Genomic DNA, 12,782 nt, shown 5'->3' on the forward strand with positions numbered 1-12,782 from the left:
TGTCGCATTTAAACTAGCTTTTATCCTTAAAAAGTCGTTACGTTTCGAAAGTGAATTATTGTCAATTTATTATCGGTTGCTAGGCTTATGCATGAATGCGATGGCTTAGGGGTTCATTTGCAATTTGGTCCTGTACCGGTTGTAAGTGTGCTCCTATGCTGATAGTGTACATGGTTTTTTTTTCCCTTTTTTTTTTTTTCTTATTTGTTTTATTATGCTTATACTCAATTTTATTGTTAATTAATATAAGTTTTGCATTAAGAGCCAATTGAACTCGACTGTTATTTGTTTAGTTGAGTTTCTAGTATAAGTGGAATAAATAAAATAAATAAATAAATAAATAAATATCAAAAGGTATCAAAAAATTCGTGGTTTTTTTGACAGCAGATCACCACTTACCCTATTTAAAAAGGTCCTCGCATTATGTACGTATTCGAAATCCATATTATGTTAACTGTTTCTGGGGTAGATACATGCCATCTAGTCTGATTTCTAGGTCATTGCGGCCTTCAATCAAATGACAATGCTGATCTTTATGCTCGTGAAGCTCGACTTCGATATTATGATCTAATTCGAAATAATATCATGTAAGACAGGCAAGCCAGTGGATATTCCTGTTCGCAATGAAACCCAACTTAAGCAGTTAACTGTTTTTGTTAAAACTGTTGACTTCCCCTTTCAAGTTGTCATAATTAAAATTGAACTTTTTGTTTTGTGTAATAGTATCGCCAAATATGTTTATAATTCCATAAATCAATTACTCCCATAAAGCCATAACTTTATATCAATCTCCTGAACTAAACTTCAGAATAGACCGTATTGAATGGGCTCTTTATTATTAAAAATTAATTTTATTAATGAATAATTTTAACTAACCGCTTCTTATTATAATTAATGCCATTGTATCATCAATAAATCAATTATAATCACCACCTGATCTGCATCATCTTTTTTCTCTGTTATCATCTTTATTGCGGTTACTAAACTCAAGTCCTCAAGAAGATATTATGTTAAAAACTAATAACGTTACTGGGTATGTAGGTCTTATCGTTAACATGCCAAATCCGTTCTTCTTTTATAAATAAAAAAAAATATAGTTCGTTCAATAGCTACCTAGAAAAGAAAAACAAATAATGTCAGATGTGAAATCAGCTTACGTTTTAATATTCGATTATTGTTATTTATATTCAAACCCAAAAGGAGTCGTGCTATATAAATAGATTTTATAATGATTCGTTTAGTAAACGTGAATTAGTAATCCATAGTAAAATTGGGTAACCCTATACTAAGAAGCATAATATCATTCATTTTATAGCTGATGCAACTCTATTCTAATGCTATCCAGTTGCCGCGGTTTAAGGAAAAAAGGTGGTGGGTCTGTTTGTGTGTTATCATTTTAAGTTTTTCAAATATTCTTTATAAGTATATAATTTTTAAATTTTCGTAACTCTTACCGATCAAAGCAGTCAGTTGTAAGTGTCTACTAATTATTATCATGTTTTAGCAAGCGTTTCGTGAATGTTTTGAACAAAGGCAAAAAGATGCTTGCGGCGTCAATACAAGCGACGCTAAAGCTAGATATTTAGGCAAGCAACTTGCCGCTACAGTGTATTTCTAAATTTTGTATTTGGTGGACTGCAATAATGAATTTAAGGGAAATGTCAAATGTTAAATTCGTCTACGGCCCAGTAAATTAATGTGACGAAAATTAGAGCTTTAAGCAAATTTTTATTTCCTGCTTAGCCTCTTATTTTAATTCTTTCTTCTTTGCAAAACTCCTTGTAATATTCTGTAATGATTTTACAACATGCCATCTGCTTATGAATTACAGGAATTACATATACACGTACAAACGAGTGGCTGCAAAAAGTGACTACGTTTAGTTTCTAAATCATTCACATTTGTCGCTTATTTCTTTGACAGCATTTTATGCCGTGTTTGCAAAACATTAGATAGTTGTTTATTATTGTTTTGTTTTTCATGAAGAAGTGAATTTTCCTAGGAGTCTGCTTATTTCAGCCGCTTTATAGATGTATTCCGTTTATTAAACGCCGATATTGTGAGTTTTCTTTGTTTTTGGTTTAATTTCCATAGAAAATGTCAGCCAAACGTAAAGCAGGTGGAAATGGCAATGGTCCGAATAAACGGCGACCTAAAAAAAAGGAGTCCGATTATGAAGACGAGGTTAGTGAAGAATCCGAAGAGGAAGCGCAGACCTCATCAAGTCAAGTTGAAGTATTGATTCCTCATGATAACATGGATCCACCTAGTAAACTGCCTGATGATCTGTTAGCCACAATGGATAAAACACCCGGACACATGCTAATTTCCGGCATGGTTACTTGGGACCTGACTGGCAAACGCGATCGGAAAAATGTAGTTAAAGTTCGTCCCAATTTGTATAGCTTTCATCGTTTCACTGATGAAAAGGTGAGTGTTAAATTTTTTCAATTATTTATATCTCAAGAAATTATAAATTTTGTAGTATCGTTTCGCGGCCAGCGGTTGTGCAGCTGCCCATACTATTCTGATTAATATGGATCGCCGGGCCTTGGCTTTTGGTCGCAATCCATCTGGCCAGTTAGGGTTATCGGATACAAAATTGTGTGAAAAACCTACCATTATACCAACATTGGAAAAGTTAAACATTGTTCAAGCTGCGGTCGGACGCCATCACTCTCTTTTTCTTACGGATACCGGCACAGTATTTGCTTGCGGCGACAATAAATCGGGACAATGTGGCGTTGGCAATACTACGCCTGTCATCACTGTACCAACGCTTATCAATTATCGCGGTCCTCCAATCGTACGCATAGGTTGCGGAGCCGAATTCTCTGTTATTTTGGATATTAAAGGTAATTTGCATACCTTTGGTTTGCCTGAGTACGGGCAGTTGGGTCACAACACAGATGCCAAATATTTTGTAAATGCCAATAAGTTGTCATTCCATTTTGAGACATCGCCGAAAAAGGTGGTTTTATACATTGAAAAAAACAAAGATGGGCACGTGAATCCAGTGGATAATGTACAAATTGTTGATTTTGCTTGTGGCAACAATCACACGGCAAGTGCTCTAATATTAAATTGAGTATTTGGAAATATTGTCAATAACATTCAACATTTACAGGTGGCTATTGATTCAAAAAAACGCGTTTACAGCTGGGGATTTGGTGGTTTTGGTCGTTTAGGTCATGCTGAGCCTAAAGATGAAATGGTACCGCGGTTGATTAAGTTTTTTGATGTTCACGGACGTGGTGCTCGTAGTGTTTATTGCGGTGCTACCTTTAGTTTGGTAGTTAATGAGTTGGGCGTGCTATTTTTGTTCGGTCAGAATAAAAAAACCGGTGAGGCTAACATGTACCCGAAACCTGTGCAAGATTTGTCAGGTTGGAATATCACGGATATTGGGTGTGCCAACACATCTATTGTCATATCAGCTGATGATACCTTGATTGGTTGGGGTGCCTCGCCCACTTATGGTGAACTTGGCATAGGCGAATTTCAAAAGTCTTCCACAGTTCCTAAGGAAGTGCCCAAAATGGATAACATGAAAATACCTCAAGTTACCATGGGCTACTCACATACAATAATCCTTATCAATACTGATCATGACGGTACCAAAGTGAAATATGAGAAAATGCCGCAATACGCTATCGATGACTAGAAATTGGAAAAAGTTACTAACCAGGAACATCGAGAAATACAACTCATATTAGAAAAGCAATTGAAATTCTTATTTTCTGTACCGTAGGTCGCCTTTAATTGCATTTATTGTATGGAAGCAATATCAAATCCTTACAATTCAATTGCTTCGCCGTGGCCTTTTTTATTCAACGGCAAATTCACTTTTAAGTTATTAATCATTATCGTCGTCCATCAACATATTTTTTAATCAAGACAAATCATCATTTTATAGTACATTTAAGTCTCAATCTCTATATACTTTTAAGGTCATCGTCTCCGACATGTTTTCTTTTCGTACAAGTTGTAGCTTACTCAGTATTTTTTTTTCTTTTTCTTAGTGTTCTTGTTTATATAAGTTCACAGTATATCTTACATTAATTTAATTTTTCCAACCTTTTACGAAATACATAAAATACATTTAATAAAAATGGAAAATGTATCTATTAGCCTAGAAAATTTTTACTCATATATAATTACTTTTAAAATTTCATCATAGGTGGAAGTGATGTTCTCTACGAATGCTTCGACCGAAAATCTGCCAATTTTCGTTAGTTCTATCCAAACTAAAATCTGTTCGGTGAATTCTTTTAAGAGAACGTTTGGAAGCGTTAAGCTGACTTCACAAATCGTAATGTCTAGGAAGTTGCTACACACCAGCAAACGTTTAACAAATCGACTTGCCATGTCAGATAATGATAACCTGTTTACAAATTTGTGTAAAAACAGATTTGGAATGTTACCTTTTTTTTAATCTATGTATAACAAATCGGTCTATATTGTCTATAATAGTCAAGCAAAGTATTTGAATGAGCCCCTTAATTTGTATAACTACTTACGGCGTGTCAACTTTTATGGACGAACTGTTTGCGATGAATACTCTACAATATATTTTGTATATCGAGCAAATGGTTTTCTCCGCATTATGCTTCGAATTTTTCATCTTTGCGATAAAATAGCGGTAACTATTGTAATACTCGGTGTAAACTAAAGGTAACGTCTTTCTCGTTCTTTGAGTAAATTTATATTTTTCTCCCTTCTTAAATTCTGTTCGCTTTATTCCTCTATCCGTCTGAAATTTTCCTTTAATTCGAAATGGTAACATTCTTTCAGAATACGTCTTGTGTAAAGAAGAGACAATATTGAAATTCCCATCTTCCTGAGTTAAATCTTTGGGTATATATTTTTTTAAGTCTTGATTGGAGTTTTCGATTTTTCATTGGCTTTTAAGAATAGGAGTTTAGAAAAGCACTGCGATTGCTACACGACGTATGTACATCGATTAATGTTTATTTATTAACACAAACGGCTTGGTTCTCATAGAACGACTTTAAAATGAGAGCTAATTAACTAAAACACACGCTGGGCGGATAGAATGGGGTATTGCTCCATTAGAGTTGTCTTGCGAAAATTGTTATACACGGTAGAGATAGATTTCTAATGTAACACAAAGTCAAATCAGAAAGTGCATTCAATTTAAACCAACTAAATAATAAAATGCAATCTCCACCTGGTAGTCGACAGTCTGGGAAAAGGAAGGCACTGGTGAACTGGTGAACGCCAGTTATGGCGTAGGATGTGTACAAAGACTGATATTAGAAACATTACAAATGTACCTTTTAATGAGGATCCTTTTAGAGGCGATGTTAATCAAGAGACTTTAAAGGAGGCAATTGAACGATTCTTTGAATTCTATATTTCGAAAGATTTCAAAGGAAAATTTACTACCGAAAGTGGTAGTGGATACCCGAGATTTGCCCAAAGGCGAATATAATTGCTTCATTTGCATATTTTACTTTCGGGGCACTATGGAAGAAAGCAGGTTATACCTTCTAAAAAGGCAAATCACGGTATAACCGTAGACGATGTTAGATTCAAATTAGATTCAGTTAAAACGAGCCTAACACGGTTACATAGGTCGAAGGGGGGCGGTCGCACGTACTTGAATTAAGATTAGGATTGACACACGCAGTGGACAGAATGACGCAACAAATAATAGCAGACGGAAAAATACGGATTAAGAGGGATTACGACTATTTTTAGGCTGTGACGAGTTAGATAAACTGACAAAAACGCCAAAACAGATGGCGATTAGTGTAGAAAGCCCCGCTAGGTATGATAATTGTAATATAAAAAGTAATATACAAATCAGCATTCTAATTATAGATATATAAACCTACTTAATCCTTACACAATCCTAGTTCCTAGCTTAGACAATCATCGGCCGTAACTCCCAAGTTTTTTTGGTGTAAGTATTTTGTTATAGGTTTTTTTGGTGTAAATTTTTTTAGTTCCAGCTTCGCATCCCACGCATGGTTCGATCTGACAGACACACTAATTAATTCAAAACTTTATACTAACAAAGACCACCATGTTGCAATGATAAACTTAAAATATGATGTCTGCTAATGTTAGAATTCCCAACTTTAACTTCATATATAAGCCTTCAGGACAACCGAATATCTTTAAGCAACAACGTATCTTTGCCTCCGCATACCAAACAGTCGGCCGATGGACCCGTCATTAATTAGCACGATTGATATTTTATGGAGAACAGAATTTGTCGAATGTAGGAACAAATAGGATTATTTTCCCCCCTTTTTTTGTATACATAGTAAAATATATTATATATAATGGACCAAAAATAATAAAAAGAAATAAAAAATCACAAATGCAGGTACACTTTCTACATGGATACTTCTGAACCTAATCGATTAAATATTGTAATACAGCATTTAAGCTGTATGATAAAAACTTTGTGCCTTCATTTTTATATACACAACCACTGCAAAAGATACTGTACAAACAATTAAAATGTTCATTCAATTCACGTAAGCGCTAATTTGCTAAATCAAAATTAGCAAAAAATTCGATTAAATTAGGAAAAGTAAATGGAAAAAAAATATTAGGAAAAATGATTATGATTAATTATTATTGATTCTATAAAAGACAGATAAAATTAATTACTGTCACATTAATGCTGTTTTTACATATATTTACTTTTTCAGGCATATTAACTTACCTCTTTACAACAGCCAATTATAGCGGACTGACTGAACGAGGCGTTATTCCTATTATCGGGTTGGAACTCGAACCTTGTCGACTTTTTACAGAACTTTATGGGGATCGATAAATCATATGGTTTTGCGTATGTACATACAATTAAAGCAAAAAGAAAACAAAGCACAAGAAGAAATGACGATCACTTCTTTTAAATCTAAAAGTTATTTATGTTTATTTTGTACTAATGTACATTTCTTTTATGTTATGAATTTTGCTATTTTGGTTTATGGCATGCCCTATTTTGCAAGAAATGGAATACAAGCCATTTATTTAAAAGTTCAGAGTGTTCTATTAGAGAATCGTAGACGGTAATTTCCAAGTTATGAATTAGTTAACAACAAACTTGGTCCAAATGCAGATTAAAAAACTTGTTGCTTATGTTTAAATCGATATCTTTATTTTTGGTTCTAAGAAAATATGTTTTTGTTTACGTTTTCCTGTAAAACAATACGATTACCGTTGTGTTCACCACTTGGCTCTTCAAAACGGAAAAGACGTTCATTGTGTCAGCCACTTTGGCCATTAACATTAACAAACCACTACTGGTTTGCAAATGAAACAAATTAGATTTAGTTCAATAAGGAGAGCTTTTGAACTTTGCTTAAATCACTATTGTCTTTAGTTTAGCTAATTATAAATGAATTATTCCGCAAACATACGTGATAAACATAACATATTAATTGAAACATAACAAATTCATTAATATCATTGTGACTATTTAATAAAGGAAAATATTATTATTATTTTAACTAACTTTGCCATAAAAATAAATTTTATGACTAAAGTTTTAAAGTAAAAGCAATTACGGCTATCGTGTTTATTGAAAACTTTATCACACTTGAGATTTGAATCCACGACCGTTGAGTTGTTAGATCTTTGCGTACGCGCCCACTCCGGTGGCTAACAAAGACAAACTAATAGAAGTGTATCGTTACATTTTATGAATCGTTGCCACAGAACAAAGATGCACTATACCGCTGCGTACTACAAAAATTTCTTTGATATATAAGTTATAAGGTACAAGCAATTTTAATTATAACTCGAAAAAAATCAAAGGGGTTAATAAAGATTTAATGGATTTGAGATTTAGCTAGATTTAAAAGTTGAAAACTCAAAAAGTTCCTTATTGGATATTGCCAGGCAAAAAAACTCTCGCATACACGGCTCTCTTCGCAGACTTTACATATTTTATATATTTACCTTAACGAGGAACGCTAAAATAGAGTTGCGTTAAAGAAAATTCATATATCGAGATATGACAATGCACGTTTATTCATACGAACGTACACATGCAGACATACTTAGAAGCATATACATGTATATGCACATTTTTGAAATCCACCCCAAGTATATATGTTACATGAAAGTTATTTATCGATGCTATGCTATGAGTATTGAAAAGCTATCATTTGCTGGAATTTGTGGGTTATAAGCGCAGTGCACACAATAGTCACTAATGCTAATATACTTACACTTAGTTGCAGTTCGTAGGTATGAGAACTTTAACCGCGCATTAGCTTTATGCCTTCACAACTTTGCAATATGTTGGATAAAAACCTTATATATTTCAGTATCTTTTTTGAACCCTGAAAGTATCTTATACGTTGTTAGGGGAGTAAAAGGCAATTTTTCTAAAAACTTGCACAATCGTATTTTAAAGCGTTTTTGAAAAGAGAAACTAAAGTCGATTTATTTTTAGGAATTATGTTTGAAAGAGTAGAACATATTATTCTTTAGAAATATGTAATGTTATCTAAATTAGAGCCGATAGCCTGTGTTGCTAGTGCTCAAAGTCTTTTTTTTAGTCTAAGAATTCAATTCATTAGTCTAAAATTAAAATAATAATAATAATAATAATATCTAAATTGTTATTGTATTCTTGTGTGTAAGGGTTCATCAATTTTGTCCCGAAATGTACAACACCCAGAAGGTTAGATAAGGCCACCTTTAATAAAATATATATATATATATATATGTATTATATAATATATATATATGTATTATATAATATATATATATATATGTATTATATAATTATTATTATTATTATTATTATTATTTTAATTTTAGACTAATGAATTGAATTCTATTATATAATATATGTATATAAATATATGCAGTATGTATTATAATGTTACCGGTGCAATAATGTCGATCGATTCAGTCACCTTCTGGGCCGATCTAACCTTGTTTGCCCGTCTATCCATCAGTCCGGCTTGTTTTCTTCTTTTGAACCTACACGCCGCAACTTTCGAAATATTTTGACGAAATTTTGTACGCCAGCATTTTTTGGTTCAAAAACGAACGGTTTGTATCAAACCATTTTTACGATCACTTCCAGTGTAAGGTCTTATTTTGAAAAACTGGGTAGAGCGTTTCTGTGCGCCTACAGTGTTTTTACTTGCTTAATAATGAAATTAGCGAAAGCTGGAAGTGATTGTTTTTAAACCACTCGTTGCATTACATAGAAAATGCTTTGGCAAAGAGGACTTTTAATCTAAATCGTAATAAACCTACATTATGAGCTTTGGATAATTTTTTCACAACTCTTTTTAATTTCATTTTGTTACAGTTTTTAAATGCTTTCGATTCTAAATCTTTTTTTTTATCACGCTTAAGAATTATACTCTAAGACTTTTTCTTGTAATGGCAAGTTGCGAATATGATTCAGTGTTCGAGAGGAGCAGGATATTTTGATTCTTATGGCCAAAAACCATTGAAAAACGAATTTCGCAATTTTTTAAAGAGAAACTGCGACACGTATGCATATAAAAAACAGCAACTACAAGGATAAGTTTTAAGCACTTGTGGATTACTTTATAGTTTATATAAAGGTCATCGAACAGACTACAGATGACTACAGATTTGACGATAACAAATTACTCAAACAATATAAAAAGAAGTTTTAATAAGTTGAAAGTTAAAGAGGCGAAATATGGAGTTCCACTTCGAAGGAACTCACGTATTTGGTTGCTGTCTATGAAGACTGATTCAGAAACGATTGTCTTATTTAAGTCCGGCTTTTGCGAAGTTTGTGTCGACGACACTGGAGAATACTTATTGGTCTGGGCTGGTAAAAGATTTCCAAGATCAACATGATTATCATTGGAAATGAAAATAACTTCTGGACTTTTGGAAGATATAAAGATGACGGACTCTATTGCCGACTGGGGATGGTAACTTTGTAATGTGGAATAAAAACTCATTTCGCCACTATATTCATGATCTTGTATTGATGATAGTGTTGTTGTGGAAGTTGTAGACGATGTATCGGAAACTAATTCCATTTTCTTTTTTTGGTTGGTAGTTTCGTTGGTAGTCTTCTCGCCCTGATTTTTATTCTTAAAATAAGTTAAGAGAAAACTCTGCTTATATAGTAAAGGCATGTTGGCAAACTTTTCCTTCAAATGTTATCTATAAAATTTTCTTTATTTTTTACTGTCCATTTTTTTTTTATAAATATTTTTAAGTACGTTAATAAGAAATAAATGTATAACATTTGTAAATTTTCAATTGCTTTTAAGCCTCTTTTGTTTTTGTTAACTCCTCAAAACTTTTAAGCCGTTTTAAAATGTTATGTTCTCTTCTTACTTATAGAAAAATTTTTAAGAAATTTATTAGGAATTAATATTCGTAACCAAACACTTCTAATCGTTTGACCATAATTTTAACTTTTACAGCCTTTTAATGTTTTGTTGTTGTGCATTGAAACTATTATTGTTTACTTTTTTATTGTTCTTCTGTTGTACATTCCAAAACTCCAGATTATTGTGTCGATTGTGTTTTGTAAATGTGTGAATAATTTCATAGGAATTGCGCTTGACATTGTTTCTATTTAAATTCAGATAATTTAACATCAATTACAAGATCGATTTGCGACAGAAACTCCATCTTGTCTTTTTCTTTTGGTTTCCCTCTTTTTTTCTTTATCATTTCACTATTTTGCTAGAAAATGTGCGATCACGGTTTTGTTTCGTTAACTCAAAACTCTCTCCTCTTCCCCGCCAAAAATCACAAAAAAAAAACACTTCAACGTTAATCTTTTTTTCTTAACGATTGCGATTCAGAAGCCCACTCATCGTGGTATCTGTAACAAATGTTGCCAGATACAACAGAATGCTCTAGGCTTCATTGCAGCCACTGGGTTCTATTTGCGTTCTACTGCTCTCAAACCTTTTGCAGTGAAATATAGCGTACTTTTCATTTGTTTCCGAGCGTTCCGGGCAACTTTGCGAGTTGTCGTGCCCGAACCTGTACAGGTGCTTCCTGGAGCAGTCACGACCAGTCAGGAACTAGATGAGATTATAATTCATCTAGCCGTGTCGCCTTATGATCTATCACGTTATGTTTAGGATTAGGACGAACGTCTATCTTCCTTTCGTTGTTCTTTCCCACCGCTATTGCCACATCCTCATCAACACCAGCCGCTCGTCTTTCTTCACGACTTTTTGGGAACGGTCGCTGATACGACGCCATTCGTGGACGCACCCCATTTCATCAATTGGCATGCCTGCGATCAAATGGCGGCTTCCTCCGAGGTTGTTCAAGTTATTTCTTAAAAAAAGGTTCATTCAACTTCAACAAAAACGTATTAGTAATGGAAACGCAAATAGCTTCAATGCGTAGAGTTAAATTAATATTAAACACTATTTTATTTTCTTCGCCAAACTTCTCTCTCATATTTAACTTAAAGCAATACTAAATTCAAAAATAAATAGAAAATATATATTATAAAAATAATGCTAACAACAATAATAATAGCAACAATAACGAAACTCGAAAAAAGAGGTGTGAACCAAAACACTAAACAATCTTTTAATAATTATTCAACTTACTCATACAATAGTGCAAAACAAGAGAGCAAAACATTATTGTATGATGCCTCATCATCACGTACTGAACGTATCAAAACGCCTATTTCGCGATCTTTCCAAAATGGACGTTCAACAGCTATTGGGAAATTGCGGCGTATCATTTATAACATTCTTATGATTTTTTCGGGATCTTTTATTATAAAGATGTTAACCCATTCAAAATCGTGTTTACCGCGCTTTACCATTTTTGCGTGTTTTAAAGACCTCAGATTGCAAATTATCGATTTAAGCATTACGGGAATTTCATCGAGGGTTAGGTTCTTTTGGCGCACCGTTTACTTTCCAGCTTAACTTCATGGAACACGTACCGCCATGCATTTGTTGCAATTATCTTGCCACAGCAGTGTAAATATTGCGATCCTTTGCGTCAAAAGCAGTTGACGGAACTTCTGACTTGCTGATTCTAATATCTTGAACATTTAACTCAACTCTTTCTTTCACTGACGTTACGTTATTTTGTGCATAACTTTGTGTCTAGCTTCGATTTGTGAACAATTTCATATGTTTTCTTTTCGATTCGCTATTTTGTGTCTACCTTTCTGTCTATAAAAATTGCCTACATCTGAGAATAAGCGCATAAAAATTTGCCGCCAACTGAAAATAAGCGTCTATAATTCTCAATAGATTCTTAATAATTTGTATAAAAATACCAAACATCTGACAATAAGCGTCCATATTTGTTTACAATTCTCAATACTTGAACATGTTTTTGTATAAAAATATATATATATATTTCAGCTAGTACAATTCTTCAAATGTTTTACATACTTTACTCCTATTTATTTTAATCTAATTTTCAGTTTTGTACGTTATTTACAATAAAAACAAAATCTACACTATTTGTTATTTCTGTTACATATTGTGTTCGATATCGAAAAATAATATGGTTAATAAAGTGGTTAAGGTTTTTATTATAAAAATTTTCCATTTTTACACAATCCCCCAGCTTTACAAAAAAAATAATTCTTTTATTTTTCAATTAACTTATAATGATTTGAAAATACATTATTATTACTATCTCAAATCATAAATTTCTTTTTTTTACTTTAGTTCACAACCTGCATGTTACGAGATTTGCCAACCAACTCTCTCTGGAAAAAAATCATTTGTCTCACCATACTTCTCAATCTAGTGGTGACCGAGGACGCATACGCAAATTGGAAA

General features: G+C 33.0%; 1 protein-coding gene across 1 annotated transcript; it reads left to right on the top strand.

Annotated features, from left to right (window-relative positions):
- Positions 1 to 1,339: 1,339 nt before the first annotated feature.
- On the top strand, positions 1,340 to 4,123 carry LOC119642378 (protein RCC2 homolog). The gene is made up of 4 exons (XM_038041521.1): positions 1,340 to 1,472; positions 2,095 to 2,430; positions 2,486 to 3,064; positions 3,128 to 4,123. Exons 2-4 carry the CDS (start codon positions 2,098 to 2,100, stop codon positions 3,662 to 3,664), a joined length of 1,449 nt encoding a protein of 482 aa, XP_037897449.1. The 5' UTR covers positions 1,340 to 1,472; positions 2,095 to 2,097; the 3' UTR covers positions 3,665 to 4,123.
- The last annotated feature ends 8,659 nt before the right edge of the window (positions 4,124 to 12,782 follow it).

Source organism: Glossina fuscipes, unplaced genomic scaffold (genome assembly GCF_014805625.2).
Source record: "Glossina fuscipes isolate IAEA_lab_2018 unplaced genomic scaffold, Yale_Gfus_2 222, whole genome shotgun sequence".
NCBI classification, from domain to species: Eukaryota; Metazoa; Arthropoda; class Insecta; order Diptera; family Glossinidae; genus Glossina; species Glossina fuscipes.

Coding starts and splice junctions, on each gene's coding strand:
- LOC119642378 (XM_038041521.1), top strand. CDS start 2,098: ATGTCAGCCAAACGTAAAGCAGGTGGAAATGGCAATGGTCCGAATAAA. Junction 2,431..2,485: donor ATCGTTTCACTGATGAAAAG/GTGAGTGTTAAA, acceptor TAAATTTTGTAG/TATCGTTTCGCGGCCAGCGG. Junction 3,065..3,127: donor CTTGTGGCAACAATCACACG/GCAAGTGCTCTA, acceptor CAACATTTACAG/GTGGCTATTGATTCAAAAAA.